Genomic DNA, 21,253 nt, shown 5'->3' with positions numbered 1-21,253 from the left:
TAGGGATGGTGCCAGGTTTCCTCCAGACGTGCTGCTTGGCATTCAGGCCAAAGAGTTGAATCTTAGTTTCATCAGACCAGAGAATCTTGTATCACATTGTCTGAGTCCTTCAGGTGCCTTTAACTGAGGAGTGGCTTCTGTCTGGCCACTCTACCATAAATGCCTGATTGGTGGAGTGCTGCAGAGATGGGAGAACATTTCAGAAGGACAACCATCTCCACAGAGGAACTCCGGAGCTCTGTCAAAGTGACTATCGGGTTCTTAGTCACCTTCCTGACCAATACCCTTCTCCCCTGATTGCTCAGTTTGGCTGGGCAGTCAGCTCTAGGAAGAGTCTTGGTGATTCCATACTTCTTCCATTTATGAATGATGGAGGCCACTGTGTTCTTGGGGACCGTCAATGCTGCAGAAATGTTTTGGTACCCTTCCCCGGATCTGTGCCTTGACACACTTCTGTCTCGGATCACTACGGACAATTCCTTCGACCTCATGGTTTGGTTTTTGAATACTTATGTAAATAAGGTATCCGTTTTTTTTATTGTTAATACATTTGCAAAAATGTCAAAAATGAGGATAAAAACTAAATCTATTTTAGAATAAGGCTGTAAAGTAACAAAACATGGAAAAAGTCAAAGGGTCTGAATACTTTCCAAATGCACTGTATGCAGCCTCTCATAAGCAACGAGTTTCCCATAAGGACCTACAAGCACCGCCCATTAGATGTTCTACTAATTAGTCACCCAGCAGACTTTGAACAAGCCGCCCTGCTTGCCCTATTTTGACAGAACATGGGTTCTTTTTACAAAAATACACTCATTGGCCCAAGGGGGGCGTTATAGTAACACAACATAAGTCTGAATAATTTTCACTAACTGAACCAAGGCGAAGGGTTTATGTTTACTGTTGCCCATAGAACATGAGACCGTATTAGCATGGGCAGCGCCATTGCAGGCTTCCACCATTTTTATGTAGTCAACTGGGTGGCTTTACCTTCATTGGCTGATCCCTCCAGGTGACCCTGCTGGTCATGTCCAAATCAAACTTTATTTGTCACATGCGCCGAAGTATAGACCTTAGCGTGAAATGCTTACTTAGCCCTTAACCAACAGTGTAGACTTTACTGTGAAATGCTTACTTACAAGCCCTTAACCAACAGTGTAGACTTTACTGTGAAATGCTTACTTACAAGCCCTTAACCAACAGTGTAGACTTTACTGTGAAATGCTTACTTACAAGCCCTTAACCAACAGTGTAGACTTTACTGTGAAATGCTTACTTACAAGCCCTTAACCAACAGTGTAGACTTTACTGTGAAATGCTTACTTACAAGCCCTTAACCAACAGTGTAGACTTTACTGTGAAATGCTTACTTACAAGCCCTTAACCAACAGTGTAGACTTTACTGTGAAATGCTTACTTACAAGCCCTTAACCAACAGTGTAGACTTTACTGTGAAATGCTTACTTAGCCCTTAACCAACAGTGCAGTTCAAGAAGAGTTAAGAAAATATTTACCAAAAAAAAAGAAAAAAAAAAAAAAAGTAACGCATAATAACAAGGCTATTTACAGGAGGTACCGAGTCAATGTGGAGGCTATTTACAGGAGGTACCGAGTCAATGTGGAGGCTATTTACAGGAGGTACCGGTACCGAGTCAGTGTGGAGGCTATTTACAGGAGGTACCGAGTCAATGTGGAGGCTATTTACAGGAGGTACCGAGTCAATGTGGAGGCTATTTACAGGAGGTACTGGTACCGAGTCAGTGTGGAGGCTATTTACAGGAGGTACCGAGTCAATGTGGAGGCTATTTACAGGAGGTACTGGTACCGAGTCAGTGTGGAGGCTATTTACAGGAGGTACCGAGTCAGTGTGCGGGGGTACAGGTTAGTTGAGGTAATTTTTACATGTAGGTGGGGGTGCATAGATAATAAACAGCGAGTAGCAGCAGTGTAAAAAACAAATGGGGGGGGCGGGTCAATGTAAATAGTCCAGGGATCATTTGATTAATTGTTCAGCAGTCCTATGGGGGTAGAAGCTGTTAACTTCTTGGCGCACCCATCCCTTAAACCTCTTAGTCCGCCCCATCCCGCATGCGGGATCGTGACTACAGCCTCAAGCTCATTACCATAACGCAACGTTAGCGATTTCTAAAAATCAGAATAAAATCAGAATAAAAGGCTGAAACTATGTCTAAAGACTGTTTACACCATGTGGAAGCCATAGGGAAAGGAATCTGGTTGCTATCCCTTTAAATGGAGGGAAGGCATGCAATGGAACAGGGAACTTTCAAAATAAGAGGCACTTCCTAGTTGGACTTTCCTCAGGTTTTCACCTGCAATATCAGTTCTGTTATACTCAAACACAATATTTTGACCGTTTTGGAAACTTTAGAGTGTTTTCTATTTTAATCTGACAATTATATGCATATTCTATCTTCTGGGCCTGAGAAATAAGCAGTTTAATTTGGGTACGTTTTTCATCCAAACATCAAATACTACCCCCTACACTCAACAGGTTAAGGAGCATTTTGGTTCTAGATTTGGCTCGCCGGTACTGCTTGCCGTGCGGTAGCAAAGGATACTGTCTATGACTTGGGTGACTGGAGACTGACAATTTTATGGGCTTTCCTCTGACACCGCTTATTATATTTATATAGGTCCTGGATGGCAGGAAGCTTGGCCCCAGTGATGTACTGGACCATACGCACTACCCTCTGTAGCGCCTTACAGATGCCGAGCAGTTGCCATACCAGGCAGTGATGCAACAGGTCAGGATGCTCTCGATGGTGCAGCTGTAGAACTTCTTGATCTGGGGACCCATGCCAAATCTTTTCAGTCTCCTGAGGGGAAATAGGTTTTGTCGTGCCCTCTTCACAACTGTCTTGGTAGGTTTGGACCATGACAGTTCGTTGGTGATGTGGACACCAAGGAACTTGAAATTGTCGATCCGCTCTACTACAGCCCCGTTGATGAGAATGGGGACATATTCGGGCTGCCTTTTCCTATAGTCCACGCTCAGCTCCATTGTCTTGCTCACACTGAGGGAGATGTTGTTGTCCTGGCACCACACAGCCAGTTATCTGACCTCCTCCCAATAGGCCATCTCATGTTGTGTCGAAAGCACAACATGAGTTGCCGATGGAGGTGTTTAGTCCCAGGGTCCTTAGCTTAGTGATGAGCTTCGTGGGCAGTATGGTGTAGGACGCTGAGCTGTAGTCAATGAACAGCATTCTCACATAGGTGTTCCTTTTGTCCAGGTGAGAAAGGGCAGTGTGGAGTGCGATTGAGATTGCGTCATCTGTGGATCTGTTGGGGCGGTATGCAAATTGGAATGGGTCTAGGGTGTCCGGAAGGATGCTGTTGATGTGAGCCATGACAAGCCTTCCAAAGCACTTCATGGCTACAGACGTGAGTGCCACAGGGCGGTAATGATTTAGACAGGTTAACTTCGCTTCCTTGGGCACAGGGACTATGGTGGTCTGCTTGAAACATGTAGGTATTACAGACTCAGTCAGGGAGAGGTTGAAAATGTCAGTGAAGACAATTTCCAGTTGGTTTGCGCTTGCTTTGAGTACACGTCCTGGTAATCCGTCTGGCCCTGCGGCTTTGTGAATGTTGACCTATTTAAAGGTCTTGCTCACATCGGCTACCGAGAGTGTTATCACACAGTCATCTAGAACAGCTGGTGCTCTCGTGCATGCTTCAGTGTTGCTTGCCTCAAAGCGAGCATAAAAGGCATTTAAGCTCGTCTGGTAGGCTCACGTGACTGGGCAGCTCCGGTTTCCCTTTGCAATCCGTAATAATTTTCAAGTCCTGCAATCTTACTGTTGTATTGATGCTCTGCTTGTTTGATGGTTCGAATGAGGGCATAGCGGGATTTCTTATAAGCGTCTGGATTAGTGTGCCGCTCCTTGAAAGCAGCAGCTCGAGCTTTTATGGCAGAGGTACAATCAGTAAAATGATACAAATATCTTTGCTCCTAATGTGCACCCCTCAAATGATACAAAACAGCCAAAGTGCACTGGAAAAAACAATACAGAGGGAAGAAACAATGCAGACAGACCGAATAACCAATGCAGACAGATGGAACAACAATGCAGACGGACTACAATGCAGACGAGGTGACAATTCAGACAGCGAAAACAATGCAGACTGAGAGACAATGCAGGCGGAGTGGCAATGCAGATGGATATACAATGCAGATGGATAGACAATGCAGACGGAGGGGACAATGCAGATGGAGGGGCAATACAAATGGAGAGACAATGCAGATGGAGTAAACAATGCAGACAGATGCAGACGGAAGAACAATACAGACGTAATGTATGATCTGAGTGATAATCTTGGGTGCTCCCAAATCAACATTCCACAGGTCACATTTAAAAGAGAATGTTTGGTAGTTCACGTTTAAAAGAGATCTAGATTAGAGAATGTTTGGTAGTTCACATTTAAAAGAGATCTAGATTAGGGAATGTTTGGTAGTTCACATTTAAAAGAGATCTAGATTAGGGAATGTTTGGTAGTTCACATTTAAAAGAGATCTAGATTAGGGAATGTTTGGTAGTTCACATTTAAAAGAGATCTAGATTAGGGAATGTTTGGTAGTTCACAATTAAAAGAGATCTAGATTAGAGAATTAGGGAATGTTTGGTGGAACACTAGAGTGAAAACCACTGCACGAGACTAGGGCATCCATAACTGTTCCTGTGAGTGAGTGGGTGGGTGTCCGTAATATCCGCTTTAATTCTCCTGTTTTATCAAGTGTCCTGTGATTCTCTGTCTCTCTCTGTGACATCCTCTATAACCACTGGGATTCTCTGTCTCTCTCTGTGGTTGTGAGTTGGTGGTGACCTAACATAATCGCTCGTGGAGCTTTCGCTGTAAAGCCTTTTTGAAATCAGACACTGTGGCTGGATTAACGAGAATTGTATGTTTAAAATGGTGCCTAATACTTGTATGTTTGAGAAATTTGATTTATGAGATTTCTGTTGATTTGTATTTGGCGCCCTGCAATTTCATTGGATGTTGGCGGAACCCCAGTCCTAGACAGGTTAACAAAACACTCTGACGTTTCTAAAACTGTTTGAATGATGTCTGTGAGTATAACAGAACTCATATGGCAGGTGAAAACCTGAGAAAAATCGGAGGTTTGTCGTTTTTCAACTCAGCCTCCATTGAAGATACAGGGTGATAGTAGTTACAGTGGGGCAAAGTAGTATTTAGTCAGCCACCAATTGTGCAAGTTCTCCCACTTAAAAAGATAGGAGGCCTTAAACGATGACAGACAAAATGAGAAAAAAAATATCCAGAAAATAGGATTTGTAGGATAATTTTGCAAATTATGTTGGAAAATAAGTATTTGGTCACCTACAAACAAGCAAGATTTCTGGCTCTCACAGACCTGTAACTTCTTCTTTAAGAGGCTCCTCTGTCCTCCACTCGTTACCTGTTTTAATGGCACCTGTTTGAACTTGTTATCAGTATAAAAGACACCTGTCCACAACCTCAAACAGTCACACTCTAAACTCCACTATGGTCAAGACCAAAGAGCTGTCAAAGGACACCAGAAACTAAATTGTAGACCTGCACCAGGCTGGGAAGACTGAATCTGCAATAGGTAAGCAGCTTGGTTTGAAGAAATCAACTGTGGGAGCAATTATTAGGAAATGGAAGACATACAAGACCACTGATAATCTCCCTCGATCTGGGGCTCCACGAAAGATCTCACCCAGTGGGGTCAAAATGATCACAAGAACGGTGAGCAAAAATCCCAGAACCACACGGGGGGACCTAGTGAATGACCTGCAGAGAGCTGGGACCAAAGTAACAAAGCCTACCATCAGTAACACACTACGCCGCCAGGAACTCAAATCTTGCAGTGCCAGACGTGTCCCCCTGCTTAAGCCAGTACATGTGCAGGCCTGTCTGAAGTTTGCTAGGGAGCATTTGAATGATCCAGAAGAAGATTGGGAGAATGTCATATGGTCAGATGAAACCAAAATATAACTTTTTGGTAAAAACTCAACTCGTCGTGTTTGGAGGACAAAGAATGCTGAGTTGCATCCAAAGAACACCATACCTACTGTGAAGCATGGGAGTGGAAACATCATGCTTTGGGGATGTTTTTCTGCAAAGGGACCAGGACGACTGATCCGTGTAAAGGAAAGAATGAATGGGGCCATGTATCGTGAGATTTTGAGTGAAAACCTCCTTCCATCAGCAAGGGCATTGAAGATGAAACGTGGCTGGGTCTTTCAGCATGATAATGATCCCAAACACACCGCCCGGGCAACGAAGGAGTGGCTTTGTAAGAAGCATTTCAAGGTCCTGGAGTGGCCTAGCCAGTCTCCAGATCTCAACCTCATAGAAAATCTTTGGAGGGAGTTGAAAGTCTGTGTTGCCCGGCAACAGCCCCAAAACATCACTGCTCTAGAGGAGATCTGCATGGAGGAATGGACCAAAATACCAGCAACAGTGTGTGAAAAACTTGTGAAGGCTTACAGAAAACGTTTGATCTCTGTCATTGCCAACAAAGGGTATATAACAAAGTATTGAGATAAACTTTTGTTATTGACCAAATACTTATTTTCCACCATAATTTGCAAATAAATTCATTAAAAATCCTACAATGTGATTTTCTGGATTTTTTTTTCTAATTTTGTCTGTCATAGTTGAAGTGTACCTATGATGAAAATGACAGGCCTCTCATCTTTTTAAGTGGGAGAACTTGCACAATTGGTGGCTGACTAAATAGTTTTTCCCCCACTGTATGTTTCACTTCCCAAGGCTTCCACTAGATGTCAAAAGTATTTAGATCCTGTTTTGAGGATTCTACTCTAAAGGAGGGGGTCATAAGGGCTCTTTGAGCGAGTGGTCTGGCAGAGTGCCACAGCCTCGGTCTGGCGCGCTCACGTGAAAGGTAGCTACGTTCCACTTCATTTGTACAGACAAAGGAATTGTCCGGTTGGAACATTAATGAAGTGTTATGTTAAAAACATCCTAAAGATTGATTCCATACTTAGTTTGGCATGTTTCTACGGGCTGTAACGGAACTTTTTAAACTTTTCGTCTGACGTTCGGCACAACCTGAAAGCGCTTTTGGATTTGTTTACCAAACGCCCTAACAAAAGAAGATATTTGGACATAACTAATGGACATTATCAAACAAATCAAACATTTATGGTGGAACTGGGATTCCTGGGAGTGCATTCTGATGGTGGTCCTGTAGCTCAGTTGGTAGAGCATGGCGCTTGTAACGCCAGGGAAGTGGGTTCAATCCCCGGGACCACCCATACGTAGAATGTATGCACACATGACTGTAAGTCGCTTTGGATAAAAGTGTCTGCTAAATGGCATATATTATTTATTATTATGAAGAACATCAAAGGTAAGTTAATATTTAAAATGCTATTTCTGAGTAATGGCGGGTATCTTTTTGGCTGCTTTGTTGTCTAAAGGCTGTACTCAGATTATTGTATGGTTTGCTCTCCGTAAAGTTGTTTTTGAAGTCTGACACAATGGTTGCACTAAGGAGAAGTTTATCTAAAGTTCCATGTATAATAGTCATATCTTAATCAATGTTTATTATGACTATTTCCGGAAATTGATGTGGCTCTCTGCAATATCACCGCATGTTCTACTGAACTGTGTCTGGATTAACGAGAATGTTATCTTTAAAATGGTGTAAAATACTTGTATGTTTGAGGAATTTGAATTATGAGATTTTTGTTGTTTTGAATTTGGCGCCCTGCACTTTCACTGGCTGTTGCGGGGGGGTTCCGCTAGTGGTCCTAGACAGGTTAAGCATGTCCCAGTTTAGGTCACCTAACAGCACGAGCTCTGAAGATAGATGGGGGGCAATCAATTCACATATGGTGTCCAGGGCACAGCTGGGGGCAGAGGGAATAATAATGATAAGCGGCAACAGTAAGATACTTGTTTCTAGAGAGATGGAAAGTAGAAGCTCAAACTGTTTGTAAGTCGCTCTGGATAAGAGCGTCTGCTAAATGACTTAAATGTAAATGTAAATGTTTGGGCACAGACCTGAAAAGTAAGACAGAACTCTGCAGGCTAACTCCGCCCCCTTTAGCAGATGTCTTGATGGGAAATGTTGTACGGAAATTTCTGAATTTTTGTTGGCCTTCCTACTGTGACCTAGGTGTGGGTCTCTCAGTGTCTCTCTCTCTCTCATTACTGTTACCTAGGTGTGGGTCTAACCAGGAGGTGGTCTTGGTGATGTGGTTGATGTAGTAGACCTCTCCTTCAGGAGTCACTGCCTGTTCCCAACCCTCTGGGAGGGGGCCTGGAGTGGACACACAGGACAGAGGGAGGCATGGAGATAAAGGAGAGCACTACTTTTAGTGGTACTGTCAACAAGAATGAAATATAATCAATTAATACAAAATTTAAGGAGAGAAAAAGACAGAGACAGAAAGACAGAGAAAGAGACACAGAGACAGACAGATCAGAGAGACAGACAGAGAGACACAGAGACAGAAACAGACAGATCAGAGACAGAGAGACAGACAGAGAGAGACACAGAGACAGAAACAGACAGATCAGAGACAGAGAGACAGACAGAGAGAGACACAGTGACAGAAACAGACAGATCAGAGAGACAGAAACAGACAGAGTGATAGAGAAAGAGAGACAGAGACAGCAAGACAAACAGACAGAGAGACAGACAGAAAAGCAGAGACAGCGAGAGAGACAGCAAGACAAACAAACAGACAGAGAGACAGCGAGAGAGAGAGACAGCGAGAGAGAGAGACAGCGAGAGAGAGAGACAGCGAGAGAGAGACAGGCAGATAGAAAGAGAGAGTGACAGACGGAGAAAGAGGAAAAGAGGGTGGTACCTGTGTTGGAGTTGGTGTTACTCTGTGTGTGTGTGTTGGGTGCAGGGTGTGCGAGGGTGTGTGTGTGTGGCGGGGGAGCAGAGAGCAGGTGGGCCGCTGCGTTGGTCTGGAGATGGGAGAGACGGGGGTCATGCCATGTGGTCGTCTGGTCCAGGTGACTACACACACACACACACACACACACACACACACACACACACACACACACACACACACACACACACACACACACACACACACACACACACACACACACACACACACACACACACACACACACACACACACAAAGTTAGGAGACAGTAGAGGATGTAGATTTCTGAGCCATGTAATTGGTTGTTGGTTAGCCAGTCAGATTGGTTAGTGTTGTTTCTCCACGTGAGGTTTTTCCCTAACAGGCTTCCGTAGTCTGCTGCAGTTTAGGAGCTGGTTTATCCTGCTGATTTAGGACTGGTTTTACCTGCCACACAGAGATACCTACTTGAGGAAGTAGCACTGTCCTGAGGGAGTCTTGGTCATCTCCCAGCCCGGAGGGAGGGGCACGTCGTCAGGGAGCGGCTGTGTTGCCATGGCACTGGTTGCTGGGGCAGAAAGGGCATTGATGGGGAGCGAGGCGGGAGAGGAGTGGGCACGCACATGATGAGGTGTCAGAGACCCAACGATGGTCCCATCTGAACTGGCCTAGACAGACACACATGCACACATTTAGATCAGTGTCTAGGGGCAAGTTCAACTGATTGAGGTCTATAGGTCCAATATGTGGAACACTAGTCTGTGGCAACCTAAATGCCAGAATGGACAAGAACCTGACACCCTCAGCACACAGGGGGACAAACACCTGCCTGGAGGTGACAACATTCCCTCCCCCATATGCCCCCCTAGGCACAACTATGACAACATAGTCAACAAAAGCAGGTCACAACTCATGCAGTTCTGTCGCACGCTGGGTATGTACATAGTCAACGGTAGGCTTCGAGGGGACTCCTATGGTAGGTACACCTATAGCTCATCTCTTGGCAGTCGTACTGTAGACTACTTTATCACTGACCTCAACCCAGAGTCTCTCAGAGCGTTCACAGTCAGCCCACTGACCTCAACCCAGAGTCTCTCAGAGCATTCACAGTCAGCCCACTGACCTCAACCCAGAGTCTCTCAGAGCATCCACAGTCAGCCCACTGACCTCAACCCAGAGTCTCTCAGAGCGTTCAGTCAGCCCACTGACACCCCTATCAGATCACAGCAAAATCACAGTCTACTTGAACAGATCAATACTCAATCATGAGGAATCAAAGCCAAAGGAACTGAGTAATATTAAGAAATACAATAGATTGAAGAAATGTAGTGTGGAAACCCACCAAAAAACAATTAAGCAACAACAAATTCAATCCCTTTTAGACAACTTCCTCAACAAAATGTTTCACTGTAATAGTGAAGGTGTAAACTTGGCAGTAGAAAACCTAAACCGTATATTTGACGTCTCAGCTTCCCTATCAAATCTAAAAATCTCAAATAGAAAACTGAAGAAAATGAACAACAATGACAAATGGTTTGAAGAAGAATGCAAAAATTTAAGAAAGAAATGTAGAAACCTGTCCAACCAAAAATAGAGAGACCCAGAAGTCCTGAGTCTACGCCTTCACTATGGTGAATCACTAAAACAATACAGAAATACACTACGGAAAAAGAAGGAACAGCACGTCAGAAATCAGCTCAATGTAAATGAAGAATACATAGCCTCTAACCAATTATGGAGAAAATTGGAAAACACTAAACAAACAACAACACGAAGAGTTATCTATCCAAAATGGAGATGTATGGGTAAACCACTTTCCCGATCTTTTTGTCCCTATAACAAAGAACAGACATCAAAAACATACACATGAATGGCCTCCCGGGTGGCGCAGTGGTCTAAGGCACTGCATCGCAGTGCTAGCTGTGCCACCAGAGACTCTGGGTTCGAGCCCAGGCTCTGTCGCAGCCGGCTGTGACCGGGAGGTCCATGGGGGCGATGCACAATTGGCCTAGCGTTGTCCGGGTTAGGGAGGGTTTGGCTGGTAGGGATATCCAGGGTAGCCTAGTGGTAGGTTGCAAGTTCAAGCCCCCGAGCTGACAAGATACAAATCTGTCGTTCTGCTGAACATGCAGTTAACCCACTGTTCCTAGGCCGTCATTGAAAATAATAATTTGTTCTTAACTGACTTGCCTCGTTAAATAAGGATAAAATAAATCTGTGTCTCATTGCGCTGACCAGGTCGCTAGGTGCACAGTGCTTCCTCCGACACATTGGTGCTTCCAGGTCTTAAGAAGCAGGACAAAATACAATGAAATGATGAAATAATTAATTCCAATTGGCTTAAACTCTTTGGCATCCCCAATATTTGGAACACCCCAATCCACAAAATGGAGCCAAACTTGACTACCATGCGTCAACAGCAACCTTGGGGAAATCATCTGCATTATCATTAACAGCAGACTTGTACATTTCCTCAGTGAAAATGTACTGTACTCAAATTGGCTTTTTACCAAATTATCGAACGAAAGACCACGTAATGCACACCCTAATTGACAAACAAACAAACCAAAACAAAGGTAAAGTCTTCTCATGCTTTGTTGATTAAAAAAAAGCCGCGTTCGACTCAATCTGGCATGAGGGTCTGCTATACAAACTGATGGATAGTGGTGTTGGGGGAAAAACATAACATTATAAAATCTATGTACACAAAACAAGTATGTGGTTAAAACTGGCAAAGAATACACATTTCTTTCCACAGGGCTGTGGGTTAAGACAGGGATTTAGCTTAAGCCCCACCGTCTTCAACATACAGTTGAAGTCGGAAGTTTACATACACTTAGGTTGGAGTCATTGAAACTCGCTTTTAAACCACTCCACAAATGTCTTGTTAACAAACTATAGTTCTGTCAAGTAGGTCAGGACAGCTACTTTCAGCATGACACAAGCAATTCTTCCAACAATTGATTATTTCACTATATAATTCACTGCATCACAATTCCAGTGGGTCAGAAGTTGACATGCACTAAATTGACTGTGCATTTAAACAGTTTGGAAAATTCCAGAAAATTATGTCATGGCTTTAGAAGCTTCTGATAGGCTAATTGACATCATCTGAGTCAATTGGAGGTGTACCTGTGGATGTATTTCCTACCTTCAAACTCTGTGCCTCTTTGCTTGACATCATAGGAAAATCAAAAGGAAACAGGCAAGACCTCAGAAACAAATTGGAGACCTCCACAAGTCTGGTTCATCCTTGGGAGCAATTTCCAAACGCCTGAAGGTACCACGTTCATCTGTACACACAATAGTACGCAAGTATAAACACCATGGGACCACGCAGCAGTCATCCCGCTCAGGAAGGAGACGCGTTCTGTGTCCGAGAGATGAACATACTTTGGTGCGAAAAGTACAAATCAATCCCAGAACAACAGCAAAGGACCTTGTGAAGATGCTGGAGGAAACAGGTAAAGTATCTATATCCACAGTGAAATGAGTTCTATATCGACATAACCTGAAAGGCCGCCCAGCAAGGAAGAAGCCACTGCTCCAAACCCACCATAAAAAAGCCAGACTACGGTTTGCAATTGCACAAGGCGACAAAGATCGTACTTTTGGAGAAATGTCCTCTGGTCTGATGAAACAAAAATAGAACTGTTTGGCCATAATGACCATCGTTATGTTTGGAGGAAAAAGGGGGAGGCTTGCAAGCTGAAGAACACTATTCCAACCGTGAAGCACGGGGGTGGCAGCATCATGTTGTGGGGGTGCTTTCTGCAGGAGAGACTGGTGCACTTCACAAAATAGATGGCTTCATGAGGCAGGAAAATGATGTGGATATATTGAACCAACATCAGTCAGGAAATTAAAAGTTGGTCACAAATGGGTCTTCCAAATGGACAATGACCCAAAGTATAATTCCAAAGTTGTGTCAAAATGGCTTAAGGACAACAAAGTCAAGGTATTGGAGTGGCCATCAGAAAGCTCGGACCTCAATCATATAGAAAATTTGTGGGCAGAACTGAAAAAGCGTGTGTGAGCAAAGAGGCCTACAAACCTGACTCCGTTACACCAGCTCTGTCAGGAGGAACGGGCCAAAATTCACCCAGCCTATTGTGGGAAGCTTGTGGAAGGCTACCTGAAACAATTGACCCAAGTTAAACAATTTAAAGGCAATGCAACCAAATGCTAATTGAGTGCATGTAAACTTCTGCCCCACTGAGAATGTGATGAAAGAAATAAAAGCTGAAATAAATCACTTTCTCTACTATTATTCTGACATTTCACATTCTTAAAATAAAGTGGTGATCCTAACTGACCTAAAACATGGAATTTTTACAGGGATTAAATGTCAGGAATTGTGACAAACTGAGTTTAAATGTATTTGGCTAAGGTGTATGTAAACTTCCGACTTCAACTGTATACATCAACGAATTGGCGAGGGCACTAGAACAGTCTGCAGCACCCGGTCTCACCCTGCTAGAATCTGAAATGAAATGTCTACTGTTTGCTGATGATCTGGTGCTTGTGTCACCAACCAAGGAGGGCCTACAGCAGCACCTAGATCTTCTGCACAGATTCTGCCAGACCTGTGGCCTCATTTATAAAACTGTGCGGAGGATTCAGGAAACACAGAAAGTGCTCATGCACAAAAATATTCTGATTTAGAAAAGTGCACACGCATGTCCCATGTCGGTTTCCCTTTATAAATCACAATCAACTCAAAATTTGGTGCATGTGAGCGAGTGTATTTTTTTCTCTCACCCTTTTAACGCCCATAGTTAACTATAAAGTCATTGAAATGCCCCTAATTAATATTCATCCTTACTGACTGCATGACGACGAATCCCGACAAAGGCAAAAAAAATAATAATAATTTGCCCAGTGTGAAATGGAAGTTATTGTAGATGAGGTTGAAAAAACTAAAATATATATCGTTTGGTGACCAGAGTGGGCGTTTGAGGGGCAGCATGTGAGGAGCACGTGATGCCGCGGAGCTGAGCAGACGTTGACAAACCCAGCTCTTCAAAGCTATTCTATTTTTACCTAAATAACAACGTTGAAACAATATTCTAACATCGGCTGATAAATTGTCAAGTACTTACCTTCCCAAAGAGCCATGGACCTCCGACCGAGAGGCAAGAAGGACGGCCAAAACATTGTTGTAGCCTAGAGGTTAGAGCGGTGAACTAGTAACCGGAAGGTTGCGAGGTCAAACCCCCGAGCTGACAAGGTACAAATCTGTCGTTCTGCCCCTGAACAGGCAGTTAACCCACTGTTCCTAGGCCGTCATTGAAAATAAGAATTTGTTCTTAACTGACTTGCCTGGTTAAATAAAGATAAAATAAAAAATAAAATTCCCAAGATAACGATAACGCTACAGCTAGCAAGATTAGCATTAGCCCTCATAACTCAGACGACAGTTCCAGACTGTTGCTCTCAGCAGCCTCTTGCGAGCCTGCCGACATGCTGGCTACTCTCCTCCGGGAAATTCAAGATGGTAACAGAGGTCTTTCTCTGAAAATTGATAAGAAATCGGCTGAACTCCATTCTTCCATTGACTACCTGAAATCCTCCATGAATTATCTCCTTTTGAGAACGACTGAGTCAGAGCTGCACATTAGCACAGTTGAAGATACCATCGCTAGACATGACCAGGTCTTGATACAACTGCAAAAGGACAATGCCTACCTGAAAGAGGACAGCGAGGGCCGTGACTCGGTCCGTTTCTTCACTCAATGGATCCCGGAGGTCCTAGGCATAACCAACTTCACCAAGCCGCTGGAAATCGAACGCGCCTACAGAACATCAGCGCCGAAACCCCGGCCAGACGAGCCCCCACGAGCCGTCCTGATCAGGTTCCTCCGTTTCCAAGACAGAGAGAAGATACTGCAACTCGCAAGAGCCAAAGGGGACATCACCATCGATGGAAAGAGGGTCAGCCTGGTGCGCGATGAGTCAAGGATATCCCTACCGGCCAAGCCCTCCCTAACCCGGACGACGCTGGGCCAATTGTGCGTCGCCCTACGGACCTCCCGGTCGCAACAGAGCCTGGGCGCAAATCCAGAGTCTCTGGTGGCACAGCTGGCACTGCAGTACAGTGCCCTAAACCACTGCGCCACCCGGGAGGCCTCAAAAGGGTTTGCTAATGATCAATTAGCCTTTTAAAATTATAAACTTGGATTAGCTAACACAACGTGCCATTGGAACACAGGAGTGTTGGTTTGATAATGGGCCTCTGTACGCCTATGTAGATATTCCATTGAAAATCTGCCGTTTCTAGCTACAATAGTAATTTACAAAATTATCAACCGATTATGAGTTTTCAACGCTGATACCGATACCGATTAATCGGACGATTTTTTACGCTTATTTGTAATAATGACAATTACAACAATACTGAATGCACACTTATTTTAACTTAATATAATACATCAATAAAATAAATGTAGCCTCAAATAAATAATGAAACATGTTCAATTTGGTTTAAATAATGCAAAAACAAAGTGTTGGGGAAGAAAGTAAAAGTGCAATATGTGCCATGTAAGAAAGCTAACGCTTAAGTTCCTTGCTCAGAACATGAGAACATATGAAAGCTGGTGGTTCCTTTTAACATGAGTCTTCAATATTCCCAGGTAAGAAGTTTTAGGTTGTAGTTATTATAGGAATTATAGGACTATTTCCCTCTATACCATTTGTATTTCATATACCTTTGACTATTGGATGTTCTTATAGGCATTTTAGTATTGCCAGTGTAACAGTATAGCTTCCGTCCCTCTCCTCACTCCTCCCTGGGCTCGAACCAGGAACACAACGACAACAGCCACCCTCGAAGCAGCGTTATCCATGCAGAGCAAGGGGAACAACTACTCCAAGGCTCAGAGCGAGTGACGTTTGAAATGCTATTAGCGCGCACCCTGCTAACGATTTCACATTGGTTACACCAGCCTCATCTCGGGAGTTGATAGGCTTGAAGTCATAAACAGCGCAATGCTTGACGCACAACGAAGAGCTGCTGGCAAAATGCACAAAAGTGCTGTTTGCATGAATGCTTACGAGCCTGCTGCTGCCTACCACCGCTCAGTCAGATACTTGTATGCTTGTATGCTCAGTCAGATTATATGCAATGTCCGGACACGCTAGATAAACTAGTAATATCATCAACCATGTGTAGTTAAACTAGTGATTATGATTTATTGATTGATTGTTTTTTATAAGTTAAGTTTAATGATAGCTAGCAACTTACCTTTGCTTACTGCATTCTAGTTACAGGAGTGCAACGAGAGGCAGGTGGTTATAGCGTTGGACTAGTTAACTGTAAGGTTGCAAGATTGGATCCCCTGAGCTGACAAGGTGAAAATCTGCTCTTAACTGACTTGCCTAGTTAAATAAAGATGAAATAAAGGCGTAAAAAAATATATCTTTAAAAAAATGGCCAAGTCGGTGTCCAAATATACCGATTTCCGATTGTTATGAAAACGTCAAATCGGCCCTAATTAATCGGCCATTCCGATTAATCAGTCGACCTCTAATTATCAATGTCTACACTGTATTTCTGATCAATTTGACGTTTTTAAATTGATTTTTTTTGTTGCTTTTCAAAGTGACCCCAAACTTTTGAACGGCAGTGTATATAATTATTTTATATTATTATTATTTTTGCTAGGTCGTCACTGGGCCTACTATATTTATTTCTTAACTTTCCTAATATTAAGCACATTTCTAATCTTTACCGCAGGAGTATAGCCTGCCTGGCATTCGCTATTTAACTGCATAGATGACATGTATTTTGTCCCGCTGTCCCGGTTGCGATAAAGGTGCATGATAATATTCCATTCAAAAGCAAAACTACTGTCACAGTGTGAATGACGGCCTCGCCCGGATGGGAGTGATGGAGTGCTGCATCAGATGACCTGGCCTCCACAATCACCCGACCTCAACCCAATTGAGATGGTTTGGGATGAGTTGGAACGCAGAGTAAAGGAAAAGCAGCCAACAGGTGCTCAGCATATGTGGGAACTCCTTCAAGACTGTTGGACAAGCACTCCAGGTGAAGCTGTTTGAGAGAATGCCAAGAGTGTGCAAAGCTGTCATCAAGGCAAAGGGTGGCTATTTGAAGAATCTCAAATATATTTTGTTTTGTTTAACACTTTTTTGGTTACTACATGATTCCATGTGTTATTTCATAGTTTGTCTTCACTACTATTCTAAAATGTAGAAAATAGTAAAAAGAAAGAAAAACCTTTGAATGAGTAGGTTTTTCTTCCATTTAATTGAAGTTGCAGGTTACAGTGACATTTTTTAAATATTTTTTTTAACTAGGCAAGCCAGTTAAGAACAATTGATTATTTACAATGACAGCCTACCAAAAGGCCTCCTGTGGGGACGGGGGCCTGGGATTAACATAAAAAATAAATACAATATAAATATAGGACAAAACACACATCACAACAAGAGAGACACAACACTACATAAAGAGAGACCTAAGACAACAACATAGCATGGCAGCAACACAACATGACAACAACATGGTAGCAACACAACATGACAACACAGCATGGTAGCATCACAACATGGTACAAACATTATTGGGCACAGACAACAGCACAAAGGGCAAGAAGGTAGAGACAACAGTACATCACGCAAAACAGTCAATTGTCAGTAAGAGTGTCCATGAATGAGTCTTTGAATGAAGATATTGAGATAAAACTGTCCAGTTTGAGTGTTTGTTGCATCCCGTTCCAGTCTCTAGCTGCAGCGGACTGAAAAGAGGAGCGACCCAGGGATGTGTTTGCTTTGGGGACCTTTAACAGAATGTGACTGGCAGAACGGGTGTTGTATGTGGAGAATGAAGGCTGCAGGAGATATCTCAGATAGAGGGGAGTGAGGCCTAAGAGGGTTTTATAAATAAGCATCAACCAGTGGGTGTGTCCACACTTTTGACTGGTACTGTATATGTGTAGGTCTATGCGTTTCTGTGTGTTTCCAAACATTTCCCTTGGGAATAAAATAATACATCAAGTGTGAAAGAAATTGTGTTGGGAGAAAGTTGAGTTTTGACTAGACTGGTGGGTGTCAGGGAGAGAATTTAGTTATTGACTAGACTGGTGGGGGTCGGGGAGAGAATTTAGTTATTGACTAGACTGGTCAGAGAGTTGAGGTATTGACTAGACTGGTCGGGGAGAAAGTTGAGTTATTGACTAGACTGGTGGGGGAGAAAGTTGAGTTATTGACCAGACTGGTGGGGGTCGGGGAGAGAATTTAGTTATTGACTAGACTGGTCAGGGAGTTGAGGTATTGACTAGACTGGTCGGGGAGAAAGTTGAGTTATTGACTAGACTGGTGGGGGAGAAAGTTGAGTTATTGACCAGACTGGTGGGGGAGAAAGTTGAGTTATTGACCAGACTGGTGGGGGTCGGGTAGAGAATTTAGTTATTGACTAGACTGGTCAGGGAGTTGAGGTATTGACTAGACTGGTCGGGGAGAGGATTTAGTTATTGACTAGACTGGTGGGGGTCGGGGAGAGAATTTAGTTATTGACTAGACTGGTGGGGGTCGGGGAGGGAGTTGAGTTATTGACTAGACTGGTCGGGGAGAAAGTTGAGTTATTGACTAGACTGGTCGGGGAGAAAGTTGAGTTATTGACTAGACTGGTGGGGGAGAAAGTTGAGTTATTGACTAGACTGGTGGGGGAGAAAGTTGAGTTATTGACTAGACTGGTGGGGGTCGGGGAGAGAATGTAGGTATTGACTGGACTGGTGGGGGTCGGGGAGAGAATGTAGGTATTGACTAGACTGGTGGGGGTCGGGGAGAGAATGTAGGTATTGACTAGACCGGTGGGGGTCGGGGAGAGAATGTAGGTATTGACTGGACTGGTGGGGGTCGGGAGAGAATGTAGGTATTGACTGGACCGGTGGGGGTCGGGGAGAGAATGTAGGTATTGACTAGACCGGTGGGGGTCGGGGAGAGAATGTAGGTATTGACTGGACTGGTGGGGGTCGGGGAGAGAATGTAGGTATTGACTAGACTGGTGGGGGCGGGGAGAGAATGTAGTTATTGACTAGACTGGTGGGGGTTGGGCATGCAGGTGGTTGACTAGACTAGTGGGGGCGGGGAGAGAATGTAGTTATTGACTAGACTGGTGGGGGTTGGGCATGCAGGTGGTTGACTAGACTGGTGGGGGCGGGGAGAGAATGTAGTTATTGACTAGACTGGTGGGGGTTGGGCATGCAGGTGGTTGACTAGACTGGTGGGGCATGCAGGTGGTTGACTAGACCTGTGGGGGCGGGGCATGCAGGTGGTTGACTAGACCTGTGGGGGGCGGGGCATGCAGGTGGTTGACTAGACTGGTGGGGGCGGGGCATGCAGGTGGTTGACTAGACTGGTGGGGGCGGGGCATGCAGGTGGTTGACTAGACTGGTGGGGGCGGGGCATGCAGGTGGTTGACTAGACTGGTGGGGGCGGGGCATGCAGGTGGTTGACTAGACTGGTGGGGGCGGGGCATGCAGGTGGTTGACTAGACTGGTGGGGGCGGGGCATGCAGGTGGTTGACTAGACTGGTGGGGGGCGGGGCATGCAGGTGGTTGACTAGACTGGTGGGGGGCGGGGCATGCAGGTGGGGGGCGGGGCATTTGATAGAGGATGTCTTAATAAAGACAAACAATAAAAGATCTTTGTACTTTTTAAAGAGCTGTTCACATGTTAGGCTATTGATTAAATGTACGACACAATATTGATTATTACTTTCCTTTGATCTAGTTCAGTCTTATCAATCACTTAAACATATTTAATAACGATCTCTTACCTAGTTTGATGATTGTGGGTGTTTTTGCTTACTTTTGTTTGTTCTAAATAGAGACAGCTAGAAGAGCCATGGGTCTTAATGGATTGTATAGAAATGCAAAATGCAGGAAATGTGCTTCAGATACCAAAGAAATTGTGGGGGAGGACCCCAAGACCCCTTGTCTGGTTTACCCTCCCACCCACTTCTAAAACTAAAGTTGCCCTCATTACTGAATGTAGTCAATCACATAAACATTTTTTTTTAAATCACATCAATGTGATTTGAATCCTTGCTGGGAACAAACTCATTCTTAGCTCTTTAGTTGTTTGTCTTCCAGATCAAATCCTGTCCTCAGTGGAAAAGTTGGGCTGTTCTCCAACACCATCCATCCATGATGAGCCTGTCCTGCACTGAAGCCTCTGAACACCTCATATCCTCCCAACTGTGTGTAGCCTCTAGCAGCAGCCCTCTAGTAGCCATCTCTTGTTTGGTTAAATACCATAATAGTGTGTTACCTACCACGTCTGGAGTGTGTGTGCGTGTGTGAGGCGGGTTACCTACCTGTCTGGAGTGTGATCGGGGATCCGGCTGTCTGAAGAAGGAGTCTGGAAGTTTCCTCATCCTCATAGGCAGAGAGGAGGGGGGCAGGGCGGAGGTTTTAGGGTTCATCACGGAGTTAAACAGAGCCTCCAGATCCGTCTGGGAGTCCCCGCGGACGTGCACGATCTGCTGCCCCACCGGGGGCGCGCACTGACCCTGTCGCGCGTCCATGTTGCCTTCCAGAGGTGATGCGTCCAATTAAAACAACTGAACAGTTAATTATGAATGATAACGAATGATTCCAAAACGAGAAATGGTTCAGAGTTAAATGGAAGACGAACCCTAAACTGACTACAAAGAACGGATATTCTTTGTAGTTTAATTTGTTTTTGTGGATTTTAATTTTGAAAGTTCTTATAGTGTTTTGTGTAATTCGTTATTTAATAAACTGGCAAAACATTATTATCCTGCACCATCGAATGAAATAGTTATGTTAGTTTCCTTCGTGAATTTCCAAACTCCTCGGCGCTGAAAACACGCATCCAGCCAGCCAGACGGCCCGTCCCACAAACCTCAGACAGACGAGTTGCACTCAACTTTTTTCCCCTACAGAAACTTCGTCTGATGATCGCTTTTCTTCAACCGCTGGACTCGAAAACCGTCCCAGCTACTCCCAAATGTGATTTCTGCATACTGTCCGAAATTAAGTCCTCTACATAGTTTCATTTGGTGAAAAATAGGTGTTTACGTGGTAATAAATCTCAGTTTTCCAAAGTTGTTCCAAACTGTCGATAGGACAGGCTACAGCCTTAGAGTCTCATGTGACCAGTGAGAGGCGGGGTTACAAAGTTATTTTTACAGTCTATGGTTAAAGGCTCCCAGCAGAGGGCAATGTCTCCTTTATTTCTTCTTCTTCTTCCACTGGAGTGTAAATCAGTACACCGTGAAACAAAATAAAAAGGAAAACAATTACCCTGCCAACTAACCCTTCACTTATAAATACATTTGAAAAAACACCACCCCATTCCACTACTTTGACCCTTTCTGAGCCTTCACCACCAGGTCAAC

At 44.1% G+C, this 21,253-nt stretch overlaps 1 protein-coding gene across 2 annotated transcripts in view; it reads right to left on the bottom strand.

Moving 5' to 3' along the window:
* LOC124015724 (transcriptional coactivator YAP1-like) overlaps positions 1 to 21,027 on the bottom strand; it is a 37,895-nt gene extending 16,868 nt beyond the window's left edge. The window contains exons 1-4 of one of the 2 annotated variants that reach the window (XM_046331150.1): positions 20,207 to 21,027; positions 9,334 to 9,533; positions 8,853 to 9,010; positions 8,198 to 8,299 (exon numbers count right to left, since the gene is read on the bottom strand). In XM_046331150.1, coding sequence (XP_046187106.1) covers positions 8,198 to 8,299; positions 8,853 to 9,010; positions 9,334 to 9,533; positions 20,207 to 20,416 — 670 coding nt within the window. In that variant the 5' untranslated portion in view covers positions 20,417 to 21,027. The remainder of the gene's footprint in view (positions 1 to 8,197; positions 8,300 to 8,852; positions 9,011 to 9,333; positions 9,534 to 20,206) is intronic. The other variant, XM_046331161.1, reaches the window with a different exon arrangement.
* Positions 21,028 to 21,253: the final 226 nt, after the last annotated feature.

The sequence above is a fragment of the Oncorhynchus gorbuscha genome, linkage group LG02, assembly GCF_021184085.1.
Source record: "Oncorhynchus gorbuscha isolate QuinsamMale2020 ecotype Even-year linkage group LG02, OgorEven_v1.0, whole genome shotgun sequence".
Classification (NCBI taxonomy): domain Eukaryota; kingdom Metazoa; phylum Chordata; class Actinopteri; order Salmoniformes; family Salmonidae; genus Oncorhynchus; species Oncorhynchus gorbuscha.
This window is presented reverse-complemented; position numbering and strand designations above follow the sequence as displayed.